The sequence below is a fragment of the Lolium perenne genome, chromosome 6, assembly GCF_019359855.2.
Source record: "Lolium perenne isolate Kyuss_39 chromosome 6, Kyuss_2.0, whole genome shotgun sequence".
NCBI classification, from domain to species: domain Eukaryota; kingdom Viridiplantae; phylum Streptophyta; class Magnoliopsida; order Poales; family Poaceae; genus Lolium; species Lolium perenne.
Genome location: NC_067249.2, coordinates 111,653,062 through 111,679,565, shown reverse-complemented (window position 1 = coordinate 111,679,565; position 26,504 = coordinate 111,653,062). Strand labels below are relative to the sequence as shown.

Here is a 26,504-nt window from a genome sequence, read left to right as displayed (position 1 = left end):
GCAGCGGCTGGTTTCCTCCAACGGTCAACGCAGGCTCTAAAGATGCTGGTGCCGAGCAGGGTTGAGGCTATGGCGGCGCCACAGGACGTCTATGGTCGCCAGCTCAAGATGGGCCACGTCCCTAGGGCATTGATTCTGCAGCATTTTTAAGTCAAATTCTTCGCGGAGGACCTGCGCATGCTTGTCGTGCCGCCGCCGTTCCAGAAAGGGCTGCGGGACTAGATTAAGATCCCACGGCCACGCAGTGCATGGTTGTTTGCCTCCTCCTACTGCAACAAGTGGATGCAGGTCTCCTACTATAGTTGCCATGTGGTCTTCGATAAAACTGGCCGGAGCTGGCCTTCAAGTAAGATCTAGAGTAGAACAATGTTGTGGAGTTCAAGATCCACGCGTTCGTCCTTAAGAAGAAAGTTCAATGTCAGGTCATACACCTAGCCTTACCACGGCTAGGTGGCGGACAACCAAGTTATGTGTCTATATAAGTAATGTTTATATGTAGTTCTAGTGTTAGTGAGTATGGCGAACTGATGATGTGGAGAATTCGATACTTGCTTTTGATCAAGGGTGTTTAGGTGGCTCCTATGCCCCCAGAACATTCTTGATTTTGATTAGTGCGGTTCATGTGAACCCTGAATATGCAAATCCATCTGTTCTGTTGTGCCATGACAGCTAGTTAGGTGGTACGATCACCAGTATGAACAGCAAGATAACTACATCATTATTTTGCACATAACCAAACGATCGATACTTCCCTCGTCAGCCAAATAACCGACGATTGTTGCCAACCAAACAATAAGCTGAATCTGCGCCAGGAAATATTGTTAAAAACGAAACGTAGTGCATAAACTAGCCAAACCTTGGTTTTTCCTCATGCAACATCCAGCAGAAGTAGAAACATGCAAAATTCGATGCGAGCAACCAATCATGCCGTAGATCTTGTCTTTTTTTTTTTTTTGATAATGGACCCTTTTATTACTCGAAACATAGATCTGTCCTAGCGCTACTTTTCTTTACTTTTCCTCCTTGGGGCATCATTCTGGAGATGGATTTCGTTAGAGGGACTCGTGGCTTGTGAGGGTGTGTGGTGGCGGCGGGCAGCAGAAGCCCTCTACACATGCAAGGAGTGTTATATGAGCCACGTTGGCCATTACTCGAGGGGTCGGAGAGGCACATGTCCTCCTCTTTCAAGCATGTCGTTTCTATGTGGTATCAACAAGTTTGGTGGATCTGTTCATGGCAGATATGATCAATGCGATGCGTTTTTGTTCGCGGTAGGGGCGAGACACCCGGGTGCCCGTGTGTCGTGTGTTTCGCCTTCTGGCGTTTTGTATGTGTTATGGTGCTCTAGGTGTGGCTTATGGTGGTTCGTGCTTTCGTCGTGTTTCCCTCGAGAGCGTGGGTCTCTTGACCTTTCTAATCAGTGGAATTTGCTCCTGCTAACCGTACAAAAATTGTACCTGACGATGCAAAATGCAGATCCAGTTCTGATAAAGATCAAGCGCGTATGAAACCGTATTCCCTGCGTCCCCCCAGGTCAAGTTGGAGTGCAAACGATAAACAAAACCTCACTCGCTTCCGCTCAGAATTCTAATCGTATTTGGTGCAGGTAAGCATGCTCTCCCTTTTCGTGGTTTAAAGAACCATTTCTACTCCGGTGCTCCTCCCCTGAAAAAATTCTAAGCCCGTTAAACATAAAAACAGTGAAGATTTTTTCATACATGTTCATAAATAGGAACATGATCGTAATTCCAGTGTAGGTTCTCCGTCCGTACAGCCCTGTATAGGCTCATATGGCCCGCGTTGTGTTGTACTTCGTTTTTGTACGTATCTATGGTTACGTGTGTGTGCCAAAATAGAAAGGTCCTATAAAGATCTTGCTCACGTGGCCTCTTTTTTTTTCTTACATGACATACACATACCTATCAATACGTACGGGTATGCATGGGCTGGATATGAGTTTCGGCAGACCGAACACAAGAAAAAAATTCAACTACGCCACTTTAACTTCATTTAGGGGGGGAGCACTGGAGCAGCCCTCTTAAAGAACTAAAGAATTGGAGAAGAAAGCTATGGACGCACATGCGTGTGCTCACCAAACTTCTACGTACTGATAACTTATATTGCCACTGGTATTGGCTAGAAAGAAAACTGACTAAGCGCATTGTATACTTCCATTAAGATATACACAGAGGCAAGCAATGGATCAGTCGTAAAAGAACTATATAGCTCGGTGCTCCTTCCTTTTGATTTGCCGCGTTAAACGAATGATTTACCGCAGCACGCCAATTTGAATACTCCACAGCTCTACATTCCCCTAAATTTTTTTTTTACAACTTACATTCCCCTAAATTAATTAGAAGTCGGTAGTATGTAGCAGAAGCCTACATTTTGTGGTAAACGGGTGTTTTTTGAAGCATAAAACGACGTCCCAGCTGAAATATCTTTGTTTTGCTTCGAACCACTATCACTCTATCTCTACGGAGTCAGCAGTAGCCTGGCCGTCAGTGTGTGCTATATATGTTGATTTCTTGGTCAACAGCGCGCATGGGTCTTCGCCTTTCGTCGTCCATGAACGCGACAGTTTTGTGTGTTGGCTCTGCTCGCGGTACGCTTCTGGAATCAAGAAGAGTTCAATACTTGGCTTAACAATCCAGGAGTACTACAAGCTAGGCCAGGGACGCGATAGCTTGGTCACTAAGTTGGGCCCTGACTTGTCGCACATGCACTGTAGTGTACTGCGAATTAAGTGCCAACACGGTTTCTTTCTTGCCGAGTCGTCTCTTCAGCTAACGGACCAGCGCTAGATCGTACCGATCTCCTCATCTGGAACCTCGCTTTCTCTAATCGCGATCCTACCTGCTCTCGGAAACACCTTTTGATTTCGCAGTCAGATGTGGCAGCTTCGGAGTACGCACCCCGCAGCGAATGGCCAGCAACCCTATATAATAGACCCCAAGTTCTTTGCTCCCTCCACAGCAAACTTGCTTCTAGCTTGCTATTCTCACTTCCACCATTACCCAGGCCGCCATGAAGCAGAAGATCGTGATCAAGGTGGAGATGACGTGCGACAAGTGCCGGTCCAAGGCGATGTCGCTGGTGGCGGCGACGGTGGGGGTCGATTCGGTGGCGTTGGCTGGGGACGGCAAGGATCAGGTGGTGGTGGTCGGCGACGTCGACTCCATCAAGCTCACCAGCGCGCTTCGCAAGAAGGTCGGCCACGCGCAGCTCGTGCAGGTCGGCGAGGTCAAGAAAGAGGAGGAGAAGAAGAAGCCCGCCGAAGCAGCTGCCGCTGCTGCCGTAGTTGAGTACGCGTACCCGTGGCACTACTATCAGTACCCTCCTGCCGGCGCGTATGGTTACCAGCAGTATTACTCCCGGCCGGACACCTGCTGGATGTAGTCACATTACTCAGCATTTTTGTAATCCTTTTGAAAACTTAACCAATAGAGAAGATTTCTTTCTTTTGCTATATGTTGTTAGATAGATGATTCGACTTCTGCAGCAACAAATTTATACGTGCGCTAGGTAACACCCCCTGCAACAACGGATTTATACGTGCGCTAGCTAACATCCCGTTTAATTTAGTCTTCCTTAAAACTAGAACCTGGGTGTAAGCTAACTGCGCACCCGCAAACCTTGCCACTTGTCACTGAGCTAGCACTAACTAATCTTTTTTGCTCTTGGCTCGGCGTTTAAATAACTTTAGTAAGGATCGCAAATCCCAAAGGTGGGATCTGTGTTGTGTTCGTTGTTGTTGAGGCTTCCTGATTATTGATTAGTTGATCAATTCATTTCCGCTCAATTGAGTAGTGCTACAACCAGTTTCCTGGATAAGCAGTCAGTATGGAGGTTCGGGACCAAAAGATGATAGCGAAATGGATGACGATCAGGGTGGAAATGGATGATTTTAAAATCTTCGGATGGTTGGTTGCTCACGCAGAACAAATGGGCCTTCTCAATGTGAATCCACATTATCCATTCATGCACTTAAAGACAAACCGAACGCGTGCTGATGGAGATTCAGTAGAGTATTCGGGGGAGATGCCTCCATGAAGGGGCTCTTGCGCTACACGAGATTGCACACGAGCTTCACTCGAAGAAGCAAGAGGGATTGCTTGTTAAACTCGACTTCGAGAAAGTTTTCGATCGAGTTAACTGGGACTTCCTCCAAGAAGTCCTTCTGCGTAAAGGCTTCTGGGGGATGATGGTGCCTAGACTCATGCAGTTGGTCAAGGGAGGCCAAACTGCGATTAACGTTAAAGGCGAGATCAAACCATTCTTCCGGAACGCCAGGGGAGTGCGTCAGGGCGACCCTGTCTCTCCATCCTCTTCGACTTCCTTGTTGATGGCTTTGCCGCGATGCTCTCCAGGGCCTCCGCAGCATGCCACATCCGAGGTGTCGTTGATCACCTCATTCTAGGGGGAGTGACTCATTTTGCAATATGCAGATGACACTTTGGTTCTTATCAAACCCTCGGCTATGGGCATCGCAAACCTCAAGACCCTCCTTCTCTGCTTTGAGAACATGTCGGGACTTAAGATTAACTTCGACAAGAGCGAGGTGGTGGTGACCGGGGTCCCCAGAGAGACGCAGCGCGATGTAGCCTACATGCTCAACTACAAACTTGGTAGCTTCCCCATCCACTACCTAGGAATGCCAGTTAGCGACCGTCTGCTTAGGGTAGCAGACTGGGTTTCCTCCCAGATAAAGAGGGACACCCAGGGTGGACCCCTGGCAAGGTATTTACTTTGCCTTGGCATGAAGATTGGAGCTGACCAACTCTTGCCTGTCGAGCCTCCCGCTTTTTGCCATGACCTTGTATTTGCTCCACGATAGCACCCACAAGGCCATGGATAAACCTCGCTTCTGCTTCTTCTGGGAAGGTGTAGGGAACAAACGGAAATACCACATGGTGGATTGGGCTACGGTTTGTAAGCCCAAGGCGTTCGGATGTCCGGGGAACCTAAACACCAAATTGATGAACATTTCCTTAATTCTCAAATGGATTTGGAAACTCTACCAAGACGCCGAGGGTCTGTGGGCAGTCCTCATCCGCGCAATGTATTTGGGAGGGCGGGACCTCTTCTCGAATGATGTGCCGACCCGCGGCTCCTAGTTCTGAAACTCCATCCAGAAGATCAAATGGTACTTTAAGTTTGGGGCCAAACATGAGGTCCGCAATGGGAAGCGCACCTACTTCTAGCTTGACTGGTGATCCGGCTCGGGCCTCCTACATACCCGTTTCCCTCGACTGTTTAGCTGTTGTATGTCACCCTTTGCCACGGTGCAGGACGCTAGGGTCTTAGAGGGCGTGCCGGGGGAATGTCGCATTGGGTTCCGCCGCCAGCTTGGGCTGGCTGAGCGGGTTAAGTTGGACAACCTTGGAGGTAAGTGCAGGCTCTCCCCCTTTCCACCTTGGAGGACTTAGTTTCTTGGTCCCTGGAACCTTGTGGGTGCTTCGCGTCAAAATCGGCCTACATCCACCTGTCGTATGGCGCGACCATCACCTGCTTCAAGGAAGTCTGACGGACCCGAGTACCGCACAAGATCAGAGTCTTCCTTTGGCAGCTGGTCCGCAGCCGTTTGCCCTCCTGTGTACAAGTCTCAAAGTGGAACGGGCCCTCGGATGGGCTCTGCTCGCTCTACCATGTGCCAGAAGACTGTAACCACATATTCTTTACATGCCCTATGGCTAGGTTTATGTGGACCAGATTTAGGGATCTACTCCGGTGTGACTGGAACCCTGCAGGGGCAGGTGATTTCATCGCGTTAGCCAACGGTCTCTCGGGCCCAATACGTAGGCTAGTTTAGTTCACCTTCGCGTCCCAGTGCTAGACCCTTTAGAACATTAATTAGAAACAAACTAACTATTGAAGCAGGGATACTGATTGGCAACACTGCTAATGCCTTCTACCATATGCTTCTTCACATGCAGCGCTGGAGGATTGACCGACGGACCGAGCGATGGTGGACATGGCGGCGGGAGACTTCAGGAGGCTATACGCGTGGACTAGAGGCAGGCAAACATGAGGATGATCATCTATTGCTTCGCCTCCGTGTGTGTGTGTGTGTGTGTGTGTATCTTAGCTCTCCATGTTTGTGGTGATCTAGGGGCGATCAAACTTATGTAAGACTTATGTTGGCTTGTGTGGTGTGTGTTTGTATGACTCTGCTACCCATGGTTGCCGTGTTGGCTTTATTTATAAAGCTGAGCTAAGGCCTTCTCTTTAAAAGTAGAGTACTCGCTCATTGATGCTTTTGTCGTCACCCTTGTCCTCTCCAGGAACGGGGTACACAACAAAATCTAATCAGAGGTCCGATACAAATGGTGTTTCAATCTTTGCTACCAAATTCTGGATATGTCTAGATCACACAAAAAATAAGGAATTTTGGGATCACAGCTTTATTTTGATGCAAAGCTATAGTACTTGGCTAGCACGAAAGTGTAATAAGCTGACTTTGAAACTTCTTTCAATAAAGTAATAAGGCTGGTCATAGTGGGGAGTAACTTAGACTAGTAACATATCATATGTTACTAGTCTAAGTTACTACCTCCATAGTGGGTAGTAACTTATATGTGGTGTCATGCATTGTATCATTTACTATGGTGTAGACTCAACTTGTCTTGGGGTGTGTGATGTTATGGTAACATAGCTAGTTACCACCTCATTCTCTTTCTTCATTCATTAGCATGCCATGTCACCAAAATATCTTGGGTTGTGTGATGTTACTAGCTAAGTTACTCCCACTATGAGCAGTCTAAAGGTATGCATCAAATATGCAGAAGCTGGGGTTTGCTTCCCCTTCGAAAAGAAAGTACTTGGCTAGCACGAAACGCTCATACGGCGGTGGCTTGAAGGCCACGACCCCGATAACCATGCAGAACAGTAACGGCTGTTCTAGTTGGAACCTAGTCTAATTGAACCTGTGCTGTAGCTCTAGTGCACTCCTGTTGATTTCATTCAAGTGAGATTGAATGGAGTTATCAGTGCTCTCCTATTTATAGGCCAGGGTACTCAACAAATGATTAGGACTACCCTTGTGGTGATAGTTAGTAATCAATGGTAGTTGAGATACTATTTGATTCCCCAGTATATGGTGGACAAAAAAAGCGTGGTATATAGTCTACGGTGGACTAACCCACATATTTTATTCATTAGAGGGCTTAAATGGTTTGCTTCTTGATCGTGACTACTTAATCATGTTTTTGTTAACTTGCATTGCCAATGTTAATTCGTCACTTCGTTGCTATATATGACTATGTGGGACACCGGCCGAAAATAGATATCCCTATCCCCATAGTAGTGGGTTTCCTCACACTTAGTCAAAAAAAAATCAACTTTATGATTATATATCATAATATTGATTCTAGATCGCCTTGCTTCGCTGATAGCACATAGTAATCTTTGATGCTTAATATATCATGGAGGGTTTTAATGACAAGAATTATTCTCTCATGCAGGTCATTTACCGATGTACGACTTTGCTCCGTTTATGGTCGCTACTTCAGCGCTTGGAGGATCGAGACCTCTTTGTGGAGGTGTCTACACGGTTGGAGAACACGGCCAAAGAGTTTATTTCCCGACATGGGTGGCTGCATATTAGGCGGATTGAAGCCAACATAGCATAGTCTTGTTTGGCTCTTTCGATCGATCTTTTTTTTTTTCAGACTTGATACTTGAACGGCTGTGTGCATCTTAGCTATGCAGAGAGTGGGTGTAATGTTTGAATTTTTTGAGTAATGAAACGCCTTTTATGGAAGAAAAAAATATCATGGAGGGTCATGCTTGATGAGCATAACCAACAAACAAATAAAAAGTCCGTACTACTGATCAATGCGTGTATGAAGCCGTGCTTCCTTTGTCCCACCTACTGTACGTGCTCTTCGTCTCTCTCAGGTCAAGGTCTTCTATTTAATGTGAGAATAGTCTGGAAGATCAGCGTAGAATTAATTTAGCTGGAGCCCAGGCGATAAACAAACACATCAGTCGTCGCTTTCGCTCATTAATTCTGATCGTACATGCTGCATGTAAACATGCTATCCCTTTACGTGATCTGAAGAAACAAATAAATTATCGATGGACGCACATGCGTGTGTGCTCCTGGCTCGTGGACGCTGCCTTGCAGATGCATTGCCAAACCGCAAAGTTATATGGCAACTGGTATTAGGTACGACCGTTCAAGGAGGCGATGGCCCTTAACAGAAAACTGACTAAGCGTATTATATACTCTGGTTGAGATACAAAGAGGGATGCACTGAATCAGTTCAAAACAAATACAGCTCGGTGCGCCTTTCTTGTCGTTTGCTGAACATTCCGCGTTAACTCACTCTGGCGAATGTATTAACATGTACTACTAGTAGTGAACACGGTTTCCTTCAGCTGATTAACGGACCAGACCCAGGTCATAAACAAAGCAAATTCCCGTCTTCACGAATTAAAATCCTGATCTCCTCCCCTCGAACGTGTTGATCTCGCAATCAGGCGAGGCAGCTTCGAGTAGGGCGCATACAGACACACCCCGCACTGAGTGACCAGCAAGGCAGCAACCCTATAAATATCAACCCCAAATTCTCTACTCCCTCCACGGCATACTCTTTGCTTCTACCTTGGACCTTGCTATTCGCCTATTCTCACTTCCTTCCGACCAAATCAATCAAGCCTTGATGAAGCAAAAGATTGTGATCAGGGTGGAGATGACGTGCAACAAGTGCCGGTCGAAGGCAATGGCGCTGGTGGCTGCGACGGTGGGGGTGGACTCGGTGGCGCTGGCCGGGGACAGCAAGGACCAGGTGGTTGTGGTCGGCGACGGCGTCGACTCCGTCAAGCTCACCACCGCGCTGCGAAAGAAGGTTGGCCACGCCCAGTTGGTGCAGGTCGGCGAGGTCAAGAAGGAGGAGGAGAAAAAGAAGCCCGCCGAAGCAGCCGCCGCCATCGTCGAATATACGTACCCGTGGCACTACTATCAGTACCCTCCTGCCGGCGCGTATAGTTACCAGCAGTATTACTCCCCGCCGGACACCTGCTGGATGTAGACACCGTATACCGCATTCAGCATTCTTGAGTAATCTTTTTGTTCTTAGGTCGGGGTTTTGATTCAGTAGGATATTGCAAATGCCAACGGTGGGTTCTGTGTTGTACCATGTTGTTTTCGAAGCTTGCTGATTAATTATTTAACTGGTGGATTCATTTGCCGCTCAATTGAGTAGTGCTACAATCAGTTTTCTGGTAAAACAGTCAGCATGGAGGTCTGGGACCAAACGATGATAGCGAGACTAGAAAAGGACGAGAGGCAACGATCGAGCTGAGCTAGTTACCTGGAAGTTGATAAAGATCGGGGTGGAAATGGATGATTGCGAAATCTTCGGATGGTGGGTTGCTCACGCAGAACAAAGGGGCATTCTCATAGGAAGGGGATTTGGTGCACATGAGCACCAGTGCTCCCGCCACGTGGTGGACTATGATTCGCTCATTTTCTTCTTGGTAACTGGGCCGGTCCGGCCTACTGTCCAGTAAATACACACTTTTGTTAAATTCTTATACGAGTCTGTACCGTATGCGACTACAGTGCCACGGTCAGAAGGTAGGTGGACGGTGCAGTCCAGTAAAGCCAGCAAACAGGCACATTTCTCGTCAACACGTACATTAATATTGTTATATTAGTAATAATCTTGCCTTAGTTTGTTTGAGTCTAATTAGGAATTGGCAAGAGTTTATTCAGCAAGGTTGTAGGTTAGTCTAGCCTAGCTTGCATGGCATAGACGATGAGTGCTAGTTCTAGTAGCAGTAGGTTTGTCGTGTCTTAGGTAGTAGCACGTGTTAGTTTAGGTAAGAGTCATGTTCTGGTCCGGTTTGCTGCTTGTGTCCGGCCAGGGTTATACTAGCTAGTTGTGTCGGGTCAGTTTAGGAAGTCATGTACGGTTAATAAGGTTGGGGCTGCTCGTGTATATATATACATGAGGTTGGCTGCCGCTTGTAACACAGAAGTTGTATTGTGAGTTGCGTGAGAAAACCAAGAAATAAAGAGAAAAGAACGGGTGCGACACGCACCCTTGGCTATAGTTTTGCGTTTTCGTGTGTGTCGTCTATTTTGATGTGATCGATCCGTCGGCGAATTCCAACAAATATAATGTACAGTGGGCCACACTTTTGCAGGGCACGTATAGACATTGTTTGAAGAGATTTTTTTGGGGGAGCTCGACTCAAGAACAGAGCTAGATCAAAAATAGAGGAGAAAACAAATCTTGTACAAATTCCATTGAAGCTTTTCCAGATCGAGAAGACTGAAAACAGCGAATACGAATCCTCAACATCTCTAAGTTTCTCTGAATTCTAAAAACTGATCTTGTTATCCACTGAACCGAATTAGCTCCTTACCATCTCCTATAAATTTTAGGAATTATTGGGACAGTTTGGGTAGATGAGATTCTGGATCTGAGGAAAAAATAACAGATTCAGAAGATCTGGGAAAACCAGCCAAACAAAAGACAAGCAAACAAACTCAAGCTAGCTAGTCCATATAGAGAAACTCAGACCCACACAGGGGAAGAGATAGCTAGTCGCAAGCTTGGACAACACTAACAGGAAAATAACTCAGACCAAGTAATCAGCCAATCCCTCGCCTTCGACCCGATATATTCTACATCTTCCTTGCCACAAGTTGCAATTTTTCACCAGGCATCTCCATCTCTTCAGAAGTCCATAGACAGAGGGGAGTGAGATCAGGTGACATGCACCTTTTGCATGTTACCGTGTGACATGCAGCCTAAAGCTAAGTTTAAATATTGCGAAAAAAATTGAAAAAAATCATGCATGTTCACAACACATATTAAGACAACTCCTAAAATTTTCAGATCAAAATTCGAAATATACATCGAGAAACAAAAAAGAGAAACTCAGATGTGAATAGTCTACAGAGAAACTCAGATTTGAATTCGGGAACTATTCATGACAGATTTCTCTTTTTTGTTTCTCGATGTATGTTTCGAATTTTGATCTGAAAATTTTAGGAGTTATCTTAATATGTGTTGTGAACATGCATGATTTTTTTCAATTTTTTTCGCAATGTTTAAACTTGGCTTTAGGCCACATGTCACACGGTGACATGCAAAAGGTGCATGTCACCTGATCTCACTCCAGACAGAGGCAGGAGTGAGTGCTTGCATTGAGGAAGACGATGCTTGCTGTTGTGCGAGAAGGGGGGAGCTAGTAACTAGAAGGAAGATGAGTGTGAAGGGGCTGGAGGCGCCGACGACAAGTACTGCAGGGATATATTCACCCGGCGGATCACTGTGCAACGGCACACTGCTGTGTTCAGACTTCGACTATGGAGACACGTTACTTCTGAGCTGTCTCGGCACAGTTCCTGTCCATGTGCTACCTCATTGAATGCAGCATGGCAGAAATACAACAAGGTTGTTTGTGTACGTGCATAATACAGTAATGAATCTGTCTCTGTACTTCAAGGATACGGACAAATGGATGACCTGATTGAAAGAAGGAACGGCTCAGAATAGCTCCAGCTGGGCGGGAGCACTGGTGCTCATGTGCCATTAACACTTTTTGCATTCTCATACTCGCTCATTGAGGTTTCTATCATCGCGCTTGTCTTCCCTTGGAACGGGAAACACGGCAATAGATCCGTTACATAGCGTTTCAATCTTGCGTTGCCAAATTCTGTATGTCTAGAACACACAACAAATATAGCACTAAGAAATTTTGGCATCACAGGTTTGATGCAAAGCTACGATTAAAGATCTTACAAGCTTCTATTTCTAACAAAATTTTACAAGACTTCAAACACCATATCACATAAACACAGACCGAAGACACAGAACGAATCATTGGGAGGCTAGGTGTGACTAGTAAGGATACTCAGTGTTTAGTCCAACTCCTCGTAGGGGAAGAAGCTACGACAAACTTATAAGAGAGGATTTTCCTCCCTCCTTTAGTGCGAGCTTTTCGGATGGAGTGGGCTCTGGCTTGTAGCTAGACCGTATGCGCATAAAGATCCGAACCTTAGCCGAGTGCTCAGCTAAGCCTGAGTGGACGTTGACATGTGGTATCAGACACTACAGGAATGGGAGGCTACGCCGAGGGCCAGGCTATACGCCGACGGCCAAAAGTCGGGGCCATCGGCGTATGACCCGGCCAGGCCAGCCTGCCCTTTCGACCCTCGGCGTAGCGTGGCCGCCGGCGTAGCGAGGTCTACGCCGAGGGCAGCCCTCGGCATATCTTTGGCCCTAGGCGTAGACAGGGCTACGCCGACGGCCACCCTCGGCGTAGGACATTTTTCAAATTTGTCTAATTTTGTAAAAATCATAACTAATTCATATGATGTTAGAAAAATGAGTATAAGGTATCAAAATGTTCAGAAAAACATCATCTATCCGTTTATGTCAAAATCATGCATATTTGAATCATGTACAGTACCATGTCAATATAGAAACAATTTAATCACTTTCTTATATGTCCTCAGTTCCCGTTTTAGCCAGATGGCAATTTAAACGAAGTCAGAAAATCTCGCGGAACCGCATGGCATCATTTTATGTGTCCTAGTAACCACTCCAAAAGATGGAATTGGTATACGGAAATTATTTTGGAAAACCCTTCACGAATAGGGCTATCAAGTCCGGAGTTCTATGGCTTTTAGGGAAAATGAGTAGGAAACGGCCCGTGACACCGCATAGTTTGTCGGAACGAAGCCATATTTGGCACGTGCGTGGTCCCTGGGATGGGAAGCAAGGCCCTGGGAGCGGATTTCCAATCCGAGCCTTGGGCGATGGTTTTTTCATTTTCGGGGTGCCAAAACATTTTTTTTTGTGAAGTAGCTACATGGGGCGCATTTTAGTATTGCGCGAGACCCCGCGTAGTGGTAGGACACCGCCTTCGCACCACATATCACATGCCATATGTGCGCGCTAGCTATCTGGGAATCCATGCGGCTTCTTGCGATGTCCCGTCGAATCCGCTGGAAAGTGACCGGATTTGAACTATGGCTACACTTTTCGTCGCTCAATAAATTCCGGGAAAAATATTTTTAGGTCTATGACATATCACTTCATGTGTGAATTGTTTTCCGTTTAGCGCGATGGTAAACGGATGCACCAGCGTGCCCGGTACGGCCATACTGCATCTCCGTGGGGGCCCGTTTTGGCCAAATAGCAATTTAAACGAAGTCAGAAAATCCCGCGGAGCCGCATGGCATCATTTTATGTGTCCTAGTAACCACTCCATAAGTCGGAATTAGGATATGGCAATTATTTTGGAAAACCCTTCACAAACAGGGCTATCACGTCCGGAGTTCTATAACTTTTGGGAAAATGAGTAGGAAACGGCCCGTGACACCGCATAGTTTGTCGGAACGAGACCATATTTGGCACCAGTGGCGGATCTAGAAATTTTTCTTAGGGTGGGGCAACTGAGATAATTGCATGTATGTATGAGCTAGTTTTTATAGATTTCTCCATTGTCTCACTAAAATATGTGCTATGAGCAAATGCTAGGTTGCGGCGTGCCCCACCCTAACACAAGCTGGCTCCGCCACTGTTCGGCACGTGTGTGGTCCCTGGGATGGGAAGCAAGGACCTGGGAGCGGATTTCCAATCCGACCCATGGGCGATGGTTGTTTCATTTTCGGGGTGCCAAACCGTTTTTTTTTTGTGAAGTAACTACATGGGGCGCATTTTAGTATTGCGCGAGACCCCGCGTAGTGTTAGGACACCGCCTTCGCACCACATATCACATGCCATATGTGCGCGCTAGCTATCTGGGAATCCATGCGGCTTCCTGCGATGTCCCGCCGAATCCGCTGGAAAGTGACCGGATTTTGGCTACACTTTTCGTCGCTCAATAAATTCCGGGAAAAATATTTTTAGGTCTATGACATATCACTTCATGTGTGAATTGTTTTCCGTTTAGCGCGATGGTAAACGGATGCACCAGCGTGCCCGGTACGGCCATACTGCATCTCCGTGGTGGCCCGTTTTGGCCAAATAGCAATTTAAACGAAGTCAGAAAATCCCGCGGAGCCGCATGGCATCATTTTATGTGTCCTAGTAACCACTCCAAAAGTCGGAATTAGGATATGGCAATTATTTTGGAAAACCCTTCACAAACAGGGCTATCACGTCCGGAGTTCTATGACTTTTGGGCAAATGAGTAGGAAACGGCCCGTGACACCGCATAGTTTGTCGGAACGAGACCATATTTGGCACGTGTGTGGTCCCTGGGATGGGAAGCAAGTACCTGGGAGCGGATTTCCAATCCGACCCATGGGCGATGGTTTTTTCATTTTCGGGGTGCCAAAACGGGTTTTTTTGTGAAGCAGCTACATGGGGTGCATTTTAGTATTGCGCGAGACCTCCGCGTAGTGGTAGGACACCACCTTCGTACCACATATCACATGCCATATGTGCGCGCTAGCTATCTGGGAATCCATGCGGCTTCCTACGGTGTCCCGCCGAATCCTTTGGAAAGTGACCGGATTTGAAATAGGGCTACACTTTTCGTCGCTCAATAAATTACGGGAAAAATATTTTTAGGTCTATGACATATCACTTCATGTGCGAATTTTTTTCCGTTTAACGCGATGGTAAACGGGTGCACCAGCGCCCGGTACGGCCATACCGCATCTCCCTGGGGCCCGTTTTGGCTAAATGGCAATTTAAACGAAGTCAGAAAATCCCGCGGAGCCGCATGGCGTCATTTTATGTGTCCTAGTAACCACTCCAAAAGTCGGAATTAGGATACGGCAATTATTTTGGAAAACCCTTCACAAACAGGGCTATCACGTCCGGAGTTCTATGTCTTTTAGGGCAAATGAGTAGGAAACGGCCCGTGACACCGCATAGTATGTCGGAACGAGGCCATATTTGGCACGTGCGTGGTCTCTGGGATGGGAAGCAAGGCCCCGGGAGAGGATTTCCAATCCGACCCATGGGCGATGGTTTTTTCATTTTCGGGGTACCAAAACGGTTTTTTTTGTGAAGCAGTGATACGTCCAAAACGTATCTACTTTCCCGAACACTTTTGCTATTGTTTTGCCTCTAATTTGTGTATTTTGGATGCAACTAACACGGACTAACGCTGTTTTCAGCAGAACTGCTCTGGTGTCTCGTTTTTGTGCAGAAATCCAACTTTCGGGAAAATCCTCAGAATTTATGCAGAAGGCCCTATTTTCCCAGGAAACTAACGGAGCCAGAAGGACAATTGAGGTGGAGGCCCGAGGGCCCCATACCATAGGGCGGCGCGGCCCAGGGGGGGGCCCGCGCGGCCCTGTGGTGTGGCCCCCTCGGCCGGCCTCCGACGCCCTCCTTCGGACTACTTATCGGCCTCGACCTAAAAACGCAGGGAGAGAAGTCGAAGTCGCCAGAAACCCTCCAGAACGCCGCCACATCGCGAAACTCCGTCGCGGGAGCCAGAAGTCTCCGTTCTGGCACTCCGCCGGGACGGGGAATTGGAGGAGATCATCGCCGCCATCACCGCCAACGCCTCTACATCAACCAGCAATGTTTCCCCCATCCATGTGTGAGTAATTCCCCCGCTGTAGGCCGAAGGGGATGGTAGGGATAGGATGAGATTGGTCATGTAATAGCATAAGATTGTTAGGGCATAGTGCCTAGTGTCCGTAATTGGTACTTTGATGATATTGTTGCAACTTGTTATGCTTAATGCTTGTCACTAGGGCCCGAGTGCCATGATCTTAGATCTGAACATGTTATTGTTTCATCATGATATTCATTGTTTATGGTCTTACCTATAAGTTGTATACACATGTCGCTGTCCGGAACCGATGGCCCCGAAGTGACAGAAATCGGGACAACCGGAGGGAATGGTAGCGATGTGAGGATCACATGTGTTCACGGAGTGTTAATGCTTTGCTCCGGTACTCTATTAAAAGGAGTACCTTAATATCCAGTAGTTTCCCTTGAGGCCCGGCTGCCACCGGCTGGTAGGACAAAAGATGTTGTGCAGGTTTCTCATTGCGAGCACGCACGACTATATATGGAACACATGCCTATTGATTGCTTTGTACTTGGACACCGTTTTATTATTATCTGCAAATGCCCTGCTATGATTGTTACATGAGTTTCTCTCATCCATGCAACGCCCGTCATCCGTCCCCGTGCCTACAGTATTTTAATCCTGCTGTTTACTAAAATCACTACTGCTGTCTTTGTTACTCTGCTGCTGTTATTTCACTACTGCTACTGCTATAAACCTGTTACTACTGATAAACCCTTGCGAGCAAGTCTGTTTCCAGGTGCAGCTGAATTGACAACTCCGCTGTTAAGGCTTCCAAGTGTTCTTTGTCTCCCCTTGTGTCGAATCAATAAATTGGGTTTTACTTCCCTCGAAGACTGTTGCGATCCCCTATACTTGTGGGTCATCAAGACTATTTTTACGGCGCCGTTGCCGGGAGCATAGCTTTATTTGGAAGTTCACTTGGATTAATATTGTTCGCTGCAAATTCTCCATCATGGGTAAACCTCGCGATACTAAGATCGCCATATTACCATCCACTACAAGAAAAGGTACAATTCTGAATACCTCTGCTGCCCTTGATTCACCATCTGTGATTGATAAACTTGTTTCACAGCCACATGCTTCGCATGCGGGTACATCTGCTGAATCTGAAAACTCTCATAATATTGATAATGTTTCTGCTGTGCTTGATGATAGTGGTTCATTGGGATCTTTTCTAGATGCTACAATTGCTAGGTCTAGAAAAATTGAAAATACTGAAACTCCTAATGTTACTACACCTGTTAGTTCACCTGAACTTGATTATTTTAGTGATGATCCTGAGGAAGATTATGTGGAGCTTAATGATGATTTTATTGAAAAATGCAATGCTACTACTGATGCAAGAAAAATTAAAAAGTTGCTTGCAGAACATGTCGTTAGATATAAAGCGTCTCTGATCCTAAGTTTGCCACATCTCCTATAAATATTAGGGATAAAGATTATGATTTTTCTCTTGATCTATCTCATATAGCTATTGTTGAGAAAACACCCTTTTGTGGTACTGAAAAAGAAAGTGCTGTTGAACACATGACTGAGTTATCTACTTTGAGTAGCTTGTTTTCTGATGATGTCAAGATGCGTACTTACTTTGTTGCTAAAATCTTTCCATTTTCATTAAAGGATGACGCTAAAACTTGGTATAATAATTTGCCACCTAATTCTATTAAAAGTCCAAAAGAATTGCTTGATGTTTTCTTCCGCAAATACTTTCCTGCTAGTGCTCAACATATTGCTTTGCAGAGAATTTATAATTTTGACCAGGGAGATGAAGAGAAATTACCTGAGGCTTGGGCGAGATTTTGCTCTCTTATTAGAGCTCGACCTGAGCATGATCTGGAAAAGCATGATTTACTTGATATATTTTATAGTGGACTAACCATTGAGTCTAGGGCATACCTGGATAGTTGTGCTGGTTGTGTTTTCAGGAAAAGAACTCCAGACGACGCTGAAGAATTATTGGCTAAAATAAGCCGAAATCATGATGATTGGACTACGCCTGAACCGACTCCAACTCCAATATTGAAGAAGAGGGGTTTAATTAAATTGAATGATGAAGATATGAGGGAAGCCAAGAAGTCTCTCAAGGAGAAAGGTATTAAATCTGAAGATGTGAAGAATCTACCTCCTATAGAAGATATATGTGAGATAATTCCCCCTTCATCCATGATTGAGGTAAACTCCCTTCAACGCTTTACTAGGGAAGATATTCCGTATTCAAAGCCTCCTGCACAATGCTTAGATGAGTTTGATAATTATATTGTTAAGCAAGAAAATTTTAATATGAGAGTAGAGAATCACTTAATGGAAAATTCTCGAGCTATTAGTGAATTGCATGATATTGTGGAGAGAACCTCCAATGATGTTAAGATGCTTGTTAAACATCTTCATATGATTCAAACTCAAATTGATCAACTCACTAAAGTGAAAAATGACTTGTTAGGGAATAATTCTAAAGAGAAACATGCTTATGAAGTAACAACTAGAGGTGGTGTCTCTACCCAGGATCCTCTATATCCTGAAGGGCATCCCAAAAGAATTGAACAAGATTCTCAACGCATTGAACCTAGTGCTCATTCTAAGAAGAAAAAGAAGAAGAAACATAAAAATATTGTAGAATCCTCTGAACCTGTTAATGATCCTAATAGTATTTCTATTTCTGATGCTGAAACTGAAAGTGGTAATGAACATGATAATGATAATGATAATGATAAGAATGATACTCCTGATAAAGAAGAGGTTGAAGAAGAACCTGAAAAGCATGCTAAAAATAAAAAGTATACTAAAGAAGACTTTATTGCTGAGAAACATGGTAATGAAAGAGAACCTTGGGTGCAAAAGCAAATGCCTTTTCCTGCTAAGAAACTAAAATCAAAGGAAGAAGAACACTATAATAAATTCTGTGATTGGATGAAACCTTTATTCTTGCAAATCCCTTTGACTGATGCTATTAAATTGCCTCCTTATTCAAAGTATATGAAAGATATTGTTACTAACAAAAGGAAAATCCCCAATGAGAAAATTTCCACTATGCTTGCTAATTACTCTTTCAATGGCAAAATTCCAAAGAAGTTGGGCGACCCAGGTATACCTACTATTCCTTGTTCTATTAAGAATAACTATGTTAAAACTGCTCTATGTGACTTGGGAGCCGGTGTTAGTGTTATGCCTTTTTCTCTTTATAAGAGACTTTACTTAGATAAGTTGATACCTACTGATATATCTTTGCAAATGGCTGATAAATCTACTGCTATTCCTGTTGGTATATGTGAGAATGTTCCTGTTCAAGTTACTACTAACTGCTTGATATTAACTGATTTTGTTGTGTTGGAAATGCCTGAAGATGATAATATGTCTATTATTCTTGGGAGACCCTTTCTTAACACCGCAGGGGCTGTTATTGATTGCAATAAAGGAAAGGTTACTTTCAATGTTGATGATAGGGAGCATACCGTTTATTTTCCCAAGAGGATTGAGAAAGCGTGTGGAGTTAATACTATTTCTAATGTGAGAACTATCAAAGTGGGAACTATTGATTGTCCTATATATGAGCCTAAGGAAGAATATCAAACTCTCGTGATTGGATCCATATCAATACAATTCAAGGTAACATGATTGATTTGAGGTTTATTTCTTCTTATGCTATGAAAAAGTTATTTGGTGACAAGACTTGATCAACCTTGTTAACGGATACTTTTTATATGCATAGAGGAGGTAAACAACATATCTTTCTTCCCCCACTTGCTCTAGTTGCTGTAGCACGTTTAATTTGCAAAGTTCCTTAGTTATTTGGAGATTTCAAAATTTTTCCTGGCCAGTAATAATAAACTAAATACCCAGAAATGTGCGTTTTTCAAAGTTTTCAAAAATTCACAAAAATTATACCGTTGGTCCTATTTTTCGACGAGGCACCTGGGAGCACCAGAGGATGACATGTGGGGCACCAGAGGGCGCCAAACCACAGGCCGGCGCGGCCAAGGAGGTGGCCGCGCCACCATGTGGTGTGGGCCCCCCTTTGCCCCACTTTGTCATCTCTTTCTCCCAGCACCTTCTCTCTCCCAAAAAAAATCGTACCAAGTTCCTCTCACTCACGTTTTTGCTCCAGAGCTCCAGATTTCTCGATCTCTTTGCTCAGCCCAGATTTCTGTCTGAAATTTGGCACATTTGCTCTTCGGTATGTGACTCCTCCACCTATCCAAGTAGAATTTCGTTTGGTTAAGTATATCTTGAATATTTTGCTGCTGTAGGTAACATGTTTAGTGAGCTTGCATGCTTGTTCTAAGTGGTAGAAACTAGTTTTGATGCATGATTAGTACTCTAGCAAGTTTCTATGGTAGTTTCCCTTAATTATATGTCACCAAATCAAATTTTTATGTCATTTGTTGAAAATTTCAGAGAAGCTATGAAGAAGTTCAGCTTTGGAGAGTTGTTCAAGAAAGGGACAACCAGCACCGGGAGGCCTTCTAGGGCCACCACCCGGATTAGGCGATCATATAATGAAGACATCATCGCGCCTAGCTTCGCGCCCGAAGAGGATAACGGGCCTCCTAATGCTTCTACTTTTCCATGTTATGATTTTCTAAGGAATGCAGGGATATTGGAGGATTTCTTAACCCTTGTCAACAGGGCAGGGTTAACCACCTATATGGGAGATGAAAGGGAGCAATACTACTTGCTCACCAAAATCTTCGTCGAGAGTTTCCAGTTCAACAACAAACAATATGAGCCAACGGTTGCATTCAGGATCTATGGTAATCCTGTTACTATGCCATTGAAGGATTTTTGTCGTGCCTTGGATATTGCCCCTGTAGGTACAGCAAGTAGGATTGATGACAACCCCCGGGACTTGTTGGAGCTCTACCGAGGGATCACCGATGATGATTGTCGCACCATTCAGCGGGGCAAGATAAGGAACATTCAACTCCCCGCCATTAAGTATTTTGCATACTACATTGCTACTAGCATTCTTGGTAGGGAGAACACTAGTAATATCTCTAGCTACCATCTTGCTTTCCTGAATATTGCACTTACTGGTCAAACATCCTATCACCTTGGTGCTCTTATTGCTCGCCGCCTGACTACCAAGGGGCCTATTTTTGGAGGAACTATCGCACTGCGTGTTTTAACATATCTAAATCTTCCTATTGATCCTAATGATGTGCCATTGGCCCCTAGGAGACTCGATATTACTGCTATGAAGAGTCATCATTTTGTTACCACTGACTCTACTTTAGATAATATGGTGTATAGAATGTTGTTTTCTGACGGGGAGGAGAAGGAAATCCCTCTTCCCCAACCAGGTTTGTTAAGTGTTGACAGGCAGTCATGGTCGTGCACTAAGGAGGAGGTGGATGAACATATGAAGATACAAGATTTCCACCAGCAGCATGACTCCAAGGACGTCGAGCCCTCCTATGATTACACCGTCACATATCCCGGTGCTTCTTCTAGTACATACCCAGAATACGATCCATCTTCGTCATACTACGGAGACACTACTTCATGGGATCGATGGGATTGAACTCCACTTAGGCCAAAAGCCTAAGCTTGGGGGGAGGTATACCGGCATCACTCATTCTTTGCATATTATGGTTGCTGGATACTTGCACATACTTGTTTTGTTCGTTTGAGTGGTTTTCTAATGAGAGGAAGATGATATTTGGGGAAGTGCTGCCTGAAAACAGATTCTGGAGCGTTACCGTAAAAATTCTTAAAAATAGCCAGAGCATCATTTTGAGCTGCCAATTTTTGTGCAGGTTCCCCAGGTTGTTATCTAACTTTCATTAGTTGAACACTTTTCGATTTGAGCAACGTAAGATTTTTGTAAAAATCGATTTCTGTACTGCTGTCAGGTTTTGGCAGATTTCTGTCATCCTGTTGTTATGTGTTTCTTTTAGTTTGCTATTTCTTGTTTTTGCTTTGTTTCTTTCCCAAAACACAAAAAGACCAAAAATATTTCTGTTGTTTCTCTTCACCATTTGTTTGCTTTGGTTTCTTGCATTTGTTTCACTTTATTTGCTATTACTAGTTTGCTATAAGAAAACCCAAAAAGATTTTGCTTTGTTTGTTTGTTTCCTCTTGTTCTTATTTGCAATTTGAAAACACCAAAAATATTTGCTGTTCTTCTTTGGTTTGTAAAGTTCTTTATGAGTTCAATGGTCTTCGGTGGCTGGAGCGTGGTTTTCATTTCATATTATCCAAGCTACACAAGTGAAAAGGCAATAATGACGATATACGACAATCTGATTGTGGTGAGAGGCTGGTATGAACTCTATTTGTTTTCATTTTTGTACATATACTCATCCATGTGAGCATGCTTAGTTGGTTCATGTGAGGTATATGTTATTTGAGAAAGTCTAGTAGTTCATGATCTCTCATGTTTAGCTCCAATTTATTAATATGAGTAGCATGTCATGGATGTTTGCTTGCATCGTTTTATTCATAAGTAAGTATGGCATTGTGGTATCCTCCTCTGAATAATTCATTTATATCGACTTGGCACATGCTCACGCATGCTATGACTGAACAAAAAAGTCAATTAAGCCTCGATGATCTATATTGCTTCAGAGTTCTTGTATCACTTTTATGCCTCCGTTAATTTATTTTGCCGCAAGCATGATTATGACAGTTACTGCTCTCTTGATTTGTCGCTCCCTAGTCTATTGCTAGCCTTCACTTGTACTGAGCGGGAACGCCGCTCGTGCTTCCAAACACCTGAAAACCAAGTTGTTCCAAAAGTGTCCACCATAAATACCTATGCATGGCATTTCAAACCATTCCAAGTAAATTCTCATGCGCTACCTTTAAAACCTTCAAAATGCTTCTCAATTTGTGTTTATGTTTCATAGCTCATTGATGTCTACGTTCCCCCTCCTTTCCTGTAGACAGTGTTGGGCCTCCAAGAGCAGAGGTTTGTAGAACAGCAGCAAGTTTTCCCTTAAGTGGATACCCAAGGTTTATCGAACTCAGGGAGGAAGAGGTCAAAGATATCCCTCTCATGCAACCCTGCAACCACAAAGCAAGAAGTCTCTTGTGTCCCCAACACACCTAATAGGTGCACTAGTTCGGCGAAGAGATAGTGAAATACAGGTGGTATGAATAAGTATGAGCAGTAGCAACGGTGCCAGAAAATAGCTTGCTGGCGTGTAGTTGATGGTGGTAGTATTGCAGCAGTAGTAACGCAGTAAAACAGTAAACAAGCAGTAGTAACGCAGCAGTAGTAAACAAGTAGCGATAGCAGTATTTAGGAGCAAGGCCTAGGGATTACACTTTCACTAGTGGGCACTCTCAACATTGATCACATAACAGAATAGATAAATGCATACTCTACACTTTTGTTGGATGATGAACGCATTGCGTAGGATTACACGAACCCTCAATGCCGGAGTTAACAAGCTCCACAATTTGTTCATATTTAGTAACCTTATAGTGTAAGATAGATCAAAAGACTAAACCAAGTACTAACATAGCATGCACACTATCGCCTTCATGCATATGTAGGAGGAATAGATCACATCAATACCATCATAGTAATAATTAACTCCACAATCTACAAGAGATCATGATCATAGCCTACGACAAGAACCACACGGTGCACACACTAGTCACCTTTACACACGTGCAGGAGGAATAGAACTACTTTAATAACATCACTAGAGTAGCACATAGATAAATTGTGATACAAAACTCATATGAATCTCAATCATGTAAAGCAGCTCATGAGATTATTGTATTGAGGTACATGGGAGAGAGATGAACCACATAGCTACAGCGAAGCCCTCAGCCTCAGGGGTGAATTACTCCCTCCTCATCATGGGGGCAGCGATGGCGGTGAAGATGGCGGTGAAGACGGCGGTGGAGATGGCTCCGGGGGCAATTCCCCGTCCGGCAGGGTGCCGGAACAGAGAGTTCTGTCCCCCGAATTGGAGTTTCGCGATGGTGGCGGCGCCCCTGGAGTCTTTCTGGAGTTTCGTCAATTGGTGTCGAGGTTTTAGGTCACGACGACTTAAATAGGCGAAGAGTCGGAGTCGGAGGGGGCCTGGGCTGCCCAGACCATAGGGGGGCGCGCCCTGGCCGCGCCGGGTGTGGTGCTGGTGGCCCTATCCCCCTTCTCTGGCCCTTCTCGTGTTCTGGATGGTTCCGGGAAAAATAGGAACCTGGGCGTTGATTTCGTCCGATTCCGAGAATATTTCGTTACTAGGATTTCTGAAACCAAAAACAGCAGAAAACAGCAACTGGCCTCTCGGCATCTCGTCAATAGGTTAGTTCCGGAAAACGCATAAAAATGATATAAAGTGTGAACAAAACATGTTGGTATTGTCATAAAACAAGCATGGAACATCGGAAATTATAGATACGTTGGAGACGTATCAGCATCCCCAAGCTTAGTTCCTACTCGTCCTCGAGTAGGTAAACGATAAAAGATAATTTCTGAGGTGACATGCTACCAACATAATCTTAATCATACCATTGTAAAGCATATGAGATGAATGCAGCGATTCGAAACAATGTAAATGCAATGAGTAAACAATTGAATCATATAGCAAAGACTTTTCATGAATAGTACTTTCGAGACAAGCATCAACAAGTCTGGCATAAGAGTTACTCATAAAGCAATAAATTCTTAGTAAAGGTATTGAAGCAACACAATGGAAGATTAAGTTTCAGCGGTTGCTTTCAACTTGTAACATGTATATCTCATAGATAGTTGTCAATGCAGAGCAATATAACAAATGCAATAAGCAAGTATGTAAGAATCAATGCACAGTTCACACAAATGTTTGCGTCTTGAGGTGGAGAGAAATAGGTGAACTGACTCAACAATAAAAGTAAAAGAATGGTCCTTCAAAGAGGAAAGCATCGATTGCTATATTTGTGCTAGAGCTTTGGTTTTGAAAACATATAGAGAGCATAAAAAGTAAAGTTTTGAGAGGTGTTTGTTGTTGTCAACGAATGGTAATGGGTACACTAACTACCTCGCCAACCGGACTTCCAAGAGCGGCTCCCATGAATTATTTTATTTTTGGGTGGCACTCCTTCCAACCTTTCTTTCACAAACCATGGCTAACCGAATCCTCGGGTGCCTGCCAACAATCTCATACCATGAAGGAGTGCCTTTTTATTTTAGTTTTATTATGATGACACTCCTCCCAACCTTTGCTTACACAAGCCATGGCTAACCGAATCCTTCGGGTGCCGTCCAACAATCACATACCATGGAGGAGTGTCTATTTTTGTTAATTAATTTGGGACTGGGAATCCCATTGCCAGCTCTTTTTGCAAAATTATTGGATAAGCGGATGTGCCACTAGTCCATATGAGAGTCCGTCAAAAGTAAATGACAAGGTTGAAAGCTAAACACCACATACTTCCTCATGAGCTATAAAACATTGACACAAATCAGAGGTGATAAATTTTGAATTGTTTAAAGGTAGCACTCAAGCAATTTACTTTGGAATGGCAGGAAATATCACATAGTAGGTAGGTATGGTGGACACAAATGGCATAGTGGTTGGCTCAAGGATTTTGGATGCATGAGAAGTATTCCCTCTCGATACAAGGCTTAGGCTAGCAAGGTTGTTTGAAGCAAACACAAGTATAAACTGGTACAGCAAAACTCACATAAAAGACATATTACAAGCATTATAATACTATACATCGTCTTCCTTGTTGTTCAAACACCTTACTAGAAAATATCTAGACTCTAGAGAAACCACTCATGCAAACCAAATTTTAACAAGCTCTATGTATTTCTTCACTAATAGGTGCAAAGTATATGATGCAAGAGCTTAAACAAGAGCACAACAATTGCCAAGTATCACATTACCCAAGACATTATAGCAATTACTACATGTAGCATTTTCCAATTCCAACCATATAACAATTAACGAAGCAGTTTCAACCTTCGTAATGAATATTATGAGCTAAGAACACATGTGTTCATACGAACCAGCGGAGCGTGTCTCTCTCCCACACAAGCATTTATTCAAACAAAAATAAAAACAAGAAACATACAGACGCTCCAAGTAAAGTGCATAAGATGTGACGGAATAAAAATATAGTTTCAGGGGAGGAACCTGATAATTTTGTCGATGAAGAAGGGGATGCCTTGGGCATCCCCAAGCTTAGACGCTTGAGTCTTCTTGAAATATGCAGGGATGAACCACCGGGGCATCCCCAAGCTTAGAGCTTTCACTCTTCTTGATCATAGTATATCATCCTCCTCTCTTGACCCTTGAAAACTTCCTTCACACCAAACTTCTCATAATCTTCATTAGAGGGGTTAGTACATAATCAAAAACTCACATGTTCAGAGGTGACACAATCATTCTTAACACTTCTGGACATTGCTCAAAGCTACTGGAAGGTAATGGAACAAAGAAATCCACCCAACACAGCGAAAGAAACAATGCGAAATAAAAGGCAGAATCTGTCAAAACAGAACAGTCCGTAAAGACGAATTTCTAATAAATACTTCCGTTGCTCAGATCAGAAAACTCAAAACTAATGAAAGTTGCGTACATATCTGAGGAACACGCACGTAAATTGGCATATTTTTCTGATTTTTCTACAGAGAGAAAATCCCAGATTCGTGACAGATAGAAATCTGTTTCTGCGCAGAAATCCAAATCTAGTATCAACCTTCGATTAGAGGCTTCACTTGGCACAACAAAACACAAAACTAAGATAAGGAGAGGTTGCTACAGTAGTAAAAAACTTCCAAGACACAAATATAAAACAAAGTACTGTAGCAAAATAACACATGGGTTATCTCCCAAGAAGTTCTTTCTTTATAGCCATTAAGATGGGCTCAGCAGTTGTAATAATGCACTCGCAAGAAATAGTATTTGAAGCAAAAGAGAGCTTCAAGAGGCAAATTCAAAACAAATTTAAGTTTAACATGCTTCCTATGAAGAGGAATCTTGTACACAAATGAATTCATGAAGAACAAAGTGACAAGCATAAGAGGATAAAACACG

At 44.1% G+C, this 26,504-nt stretch overlaps 2 protein-coding genes across 2 annotated transcripts; both read left to right on the top strand.

Annotated features, from left to right (window-relative positions):
- Positions 1 to 2,911: 2,911 nt before the first annotated feature.
- LOC127326567 (disease resistance protein Pik-1) lies at positions 2,912 to 3,461 on the top strand. The gene has a single exon (XM_051353419.2). It carries the CDS (start codon positions 3,028 to 3,030, stop codon positions 3,397 to 3,399), a length of 372 nt encoding a protein of 123 aa, XP_051209379.1. The 5' UTR covers positions 2,912 to 3,027; the 3' UTR covers positions 3,400 to 3,461.
- A 5,115-nt stretch (positions 3,462 to 8,576) lies between these two features.
- On the top strand, positions 8,577 to 9,189 carry LOC127326427 (heavy metal-associated isoprenylated plant protein 47-like). Its single transcript, XM_051353284.2, has one exon. It carries the CDS (start codon positions 8,667 to 8,669, stop codon positions 9,033 to 9,035), a length of 369 nt encoding a protein of 122 aa, XP_051209244.1. The 5' UTR covers positions 8,577 to 8,666; the 3' UTR covers positions 9,036 to 9,189.
- The last annotated feature ends 17,315 nt before the right edge of the window (positions 9,190 to 26,504 follow it).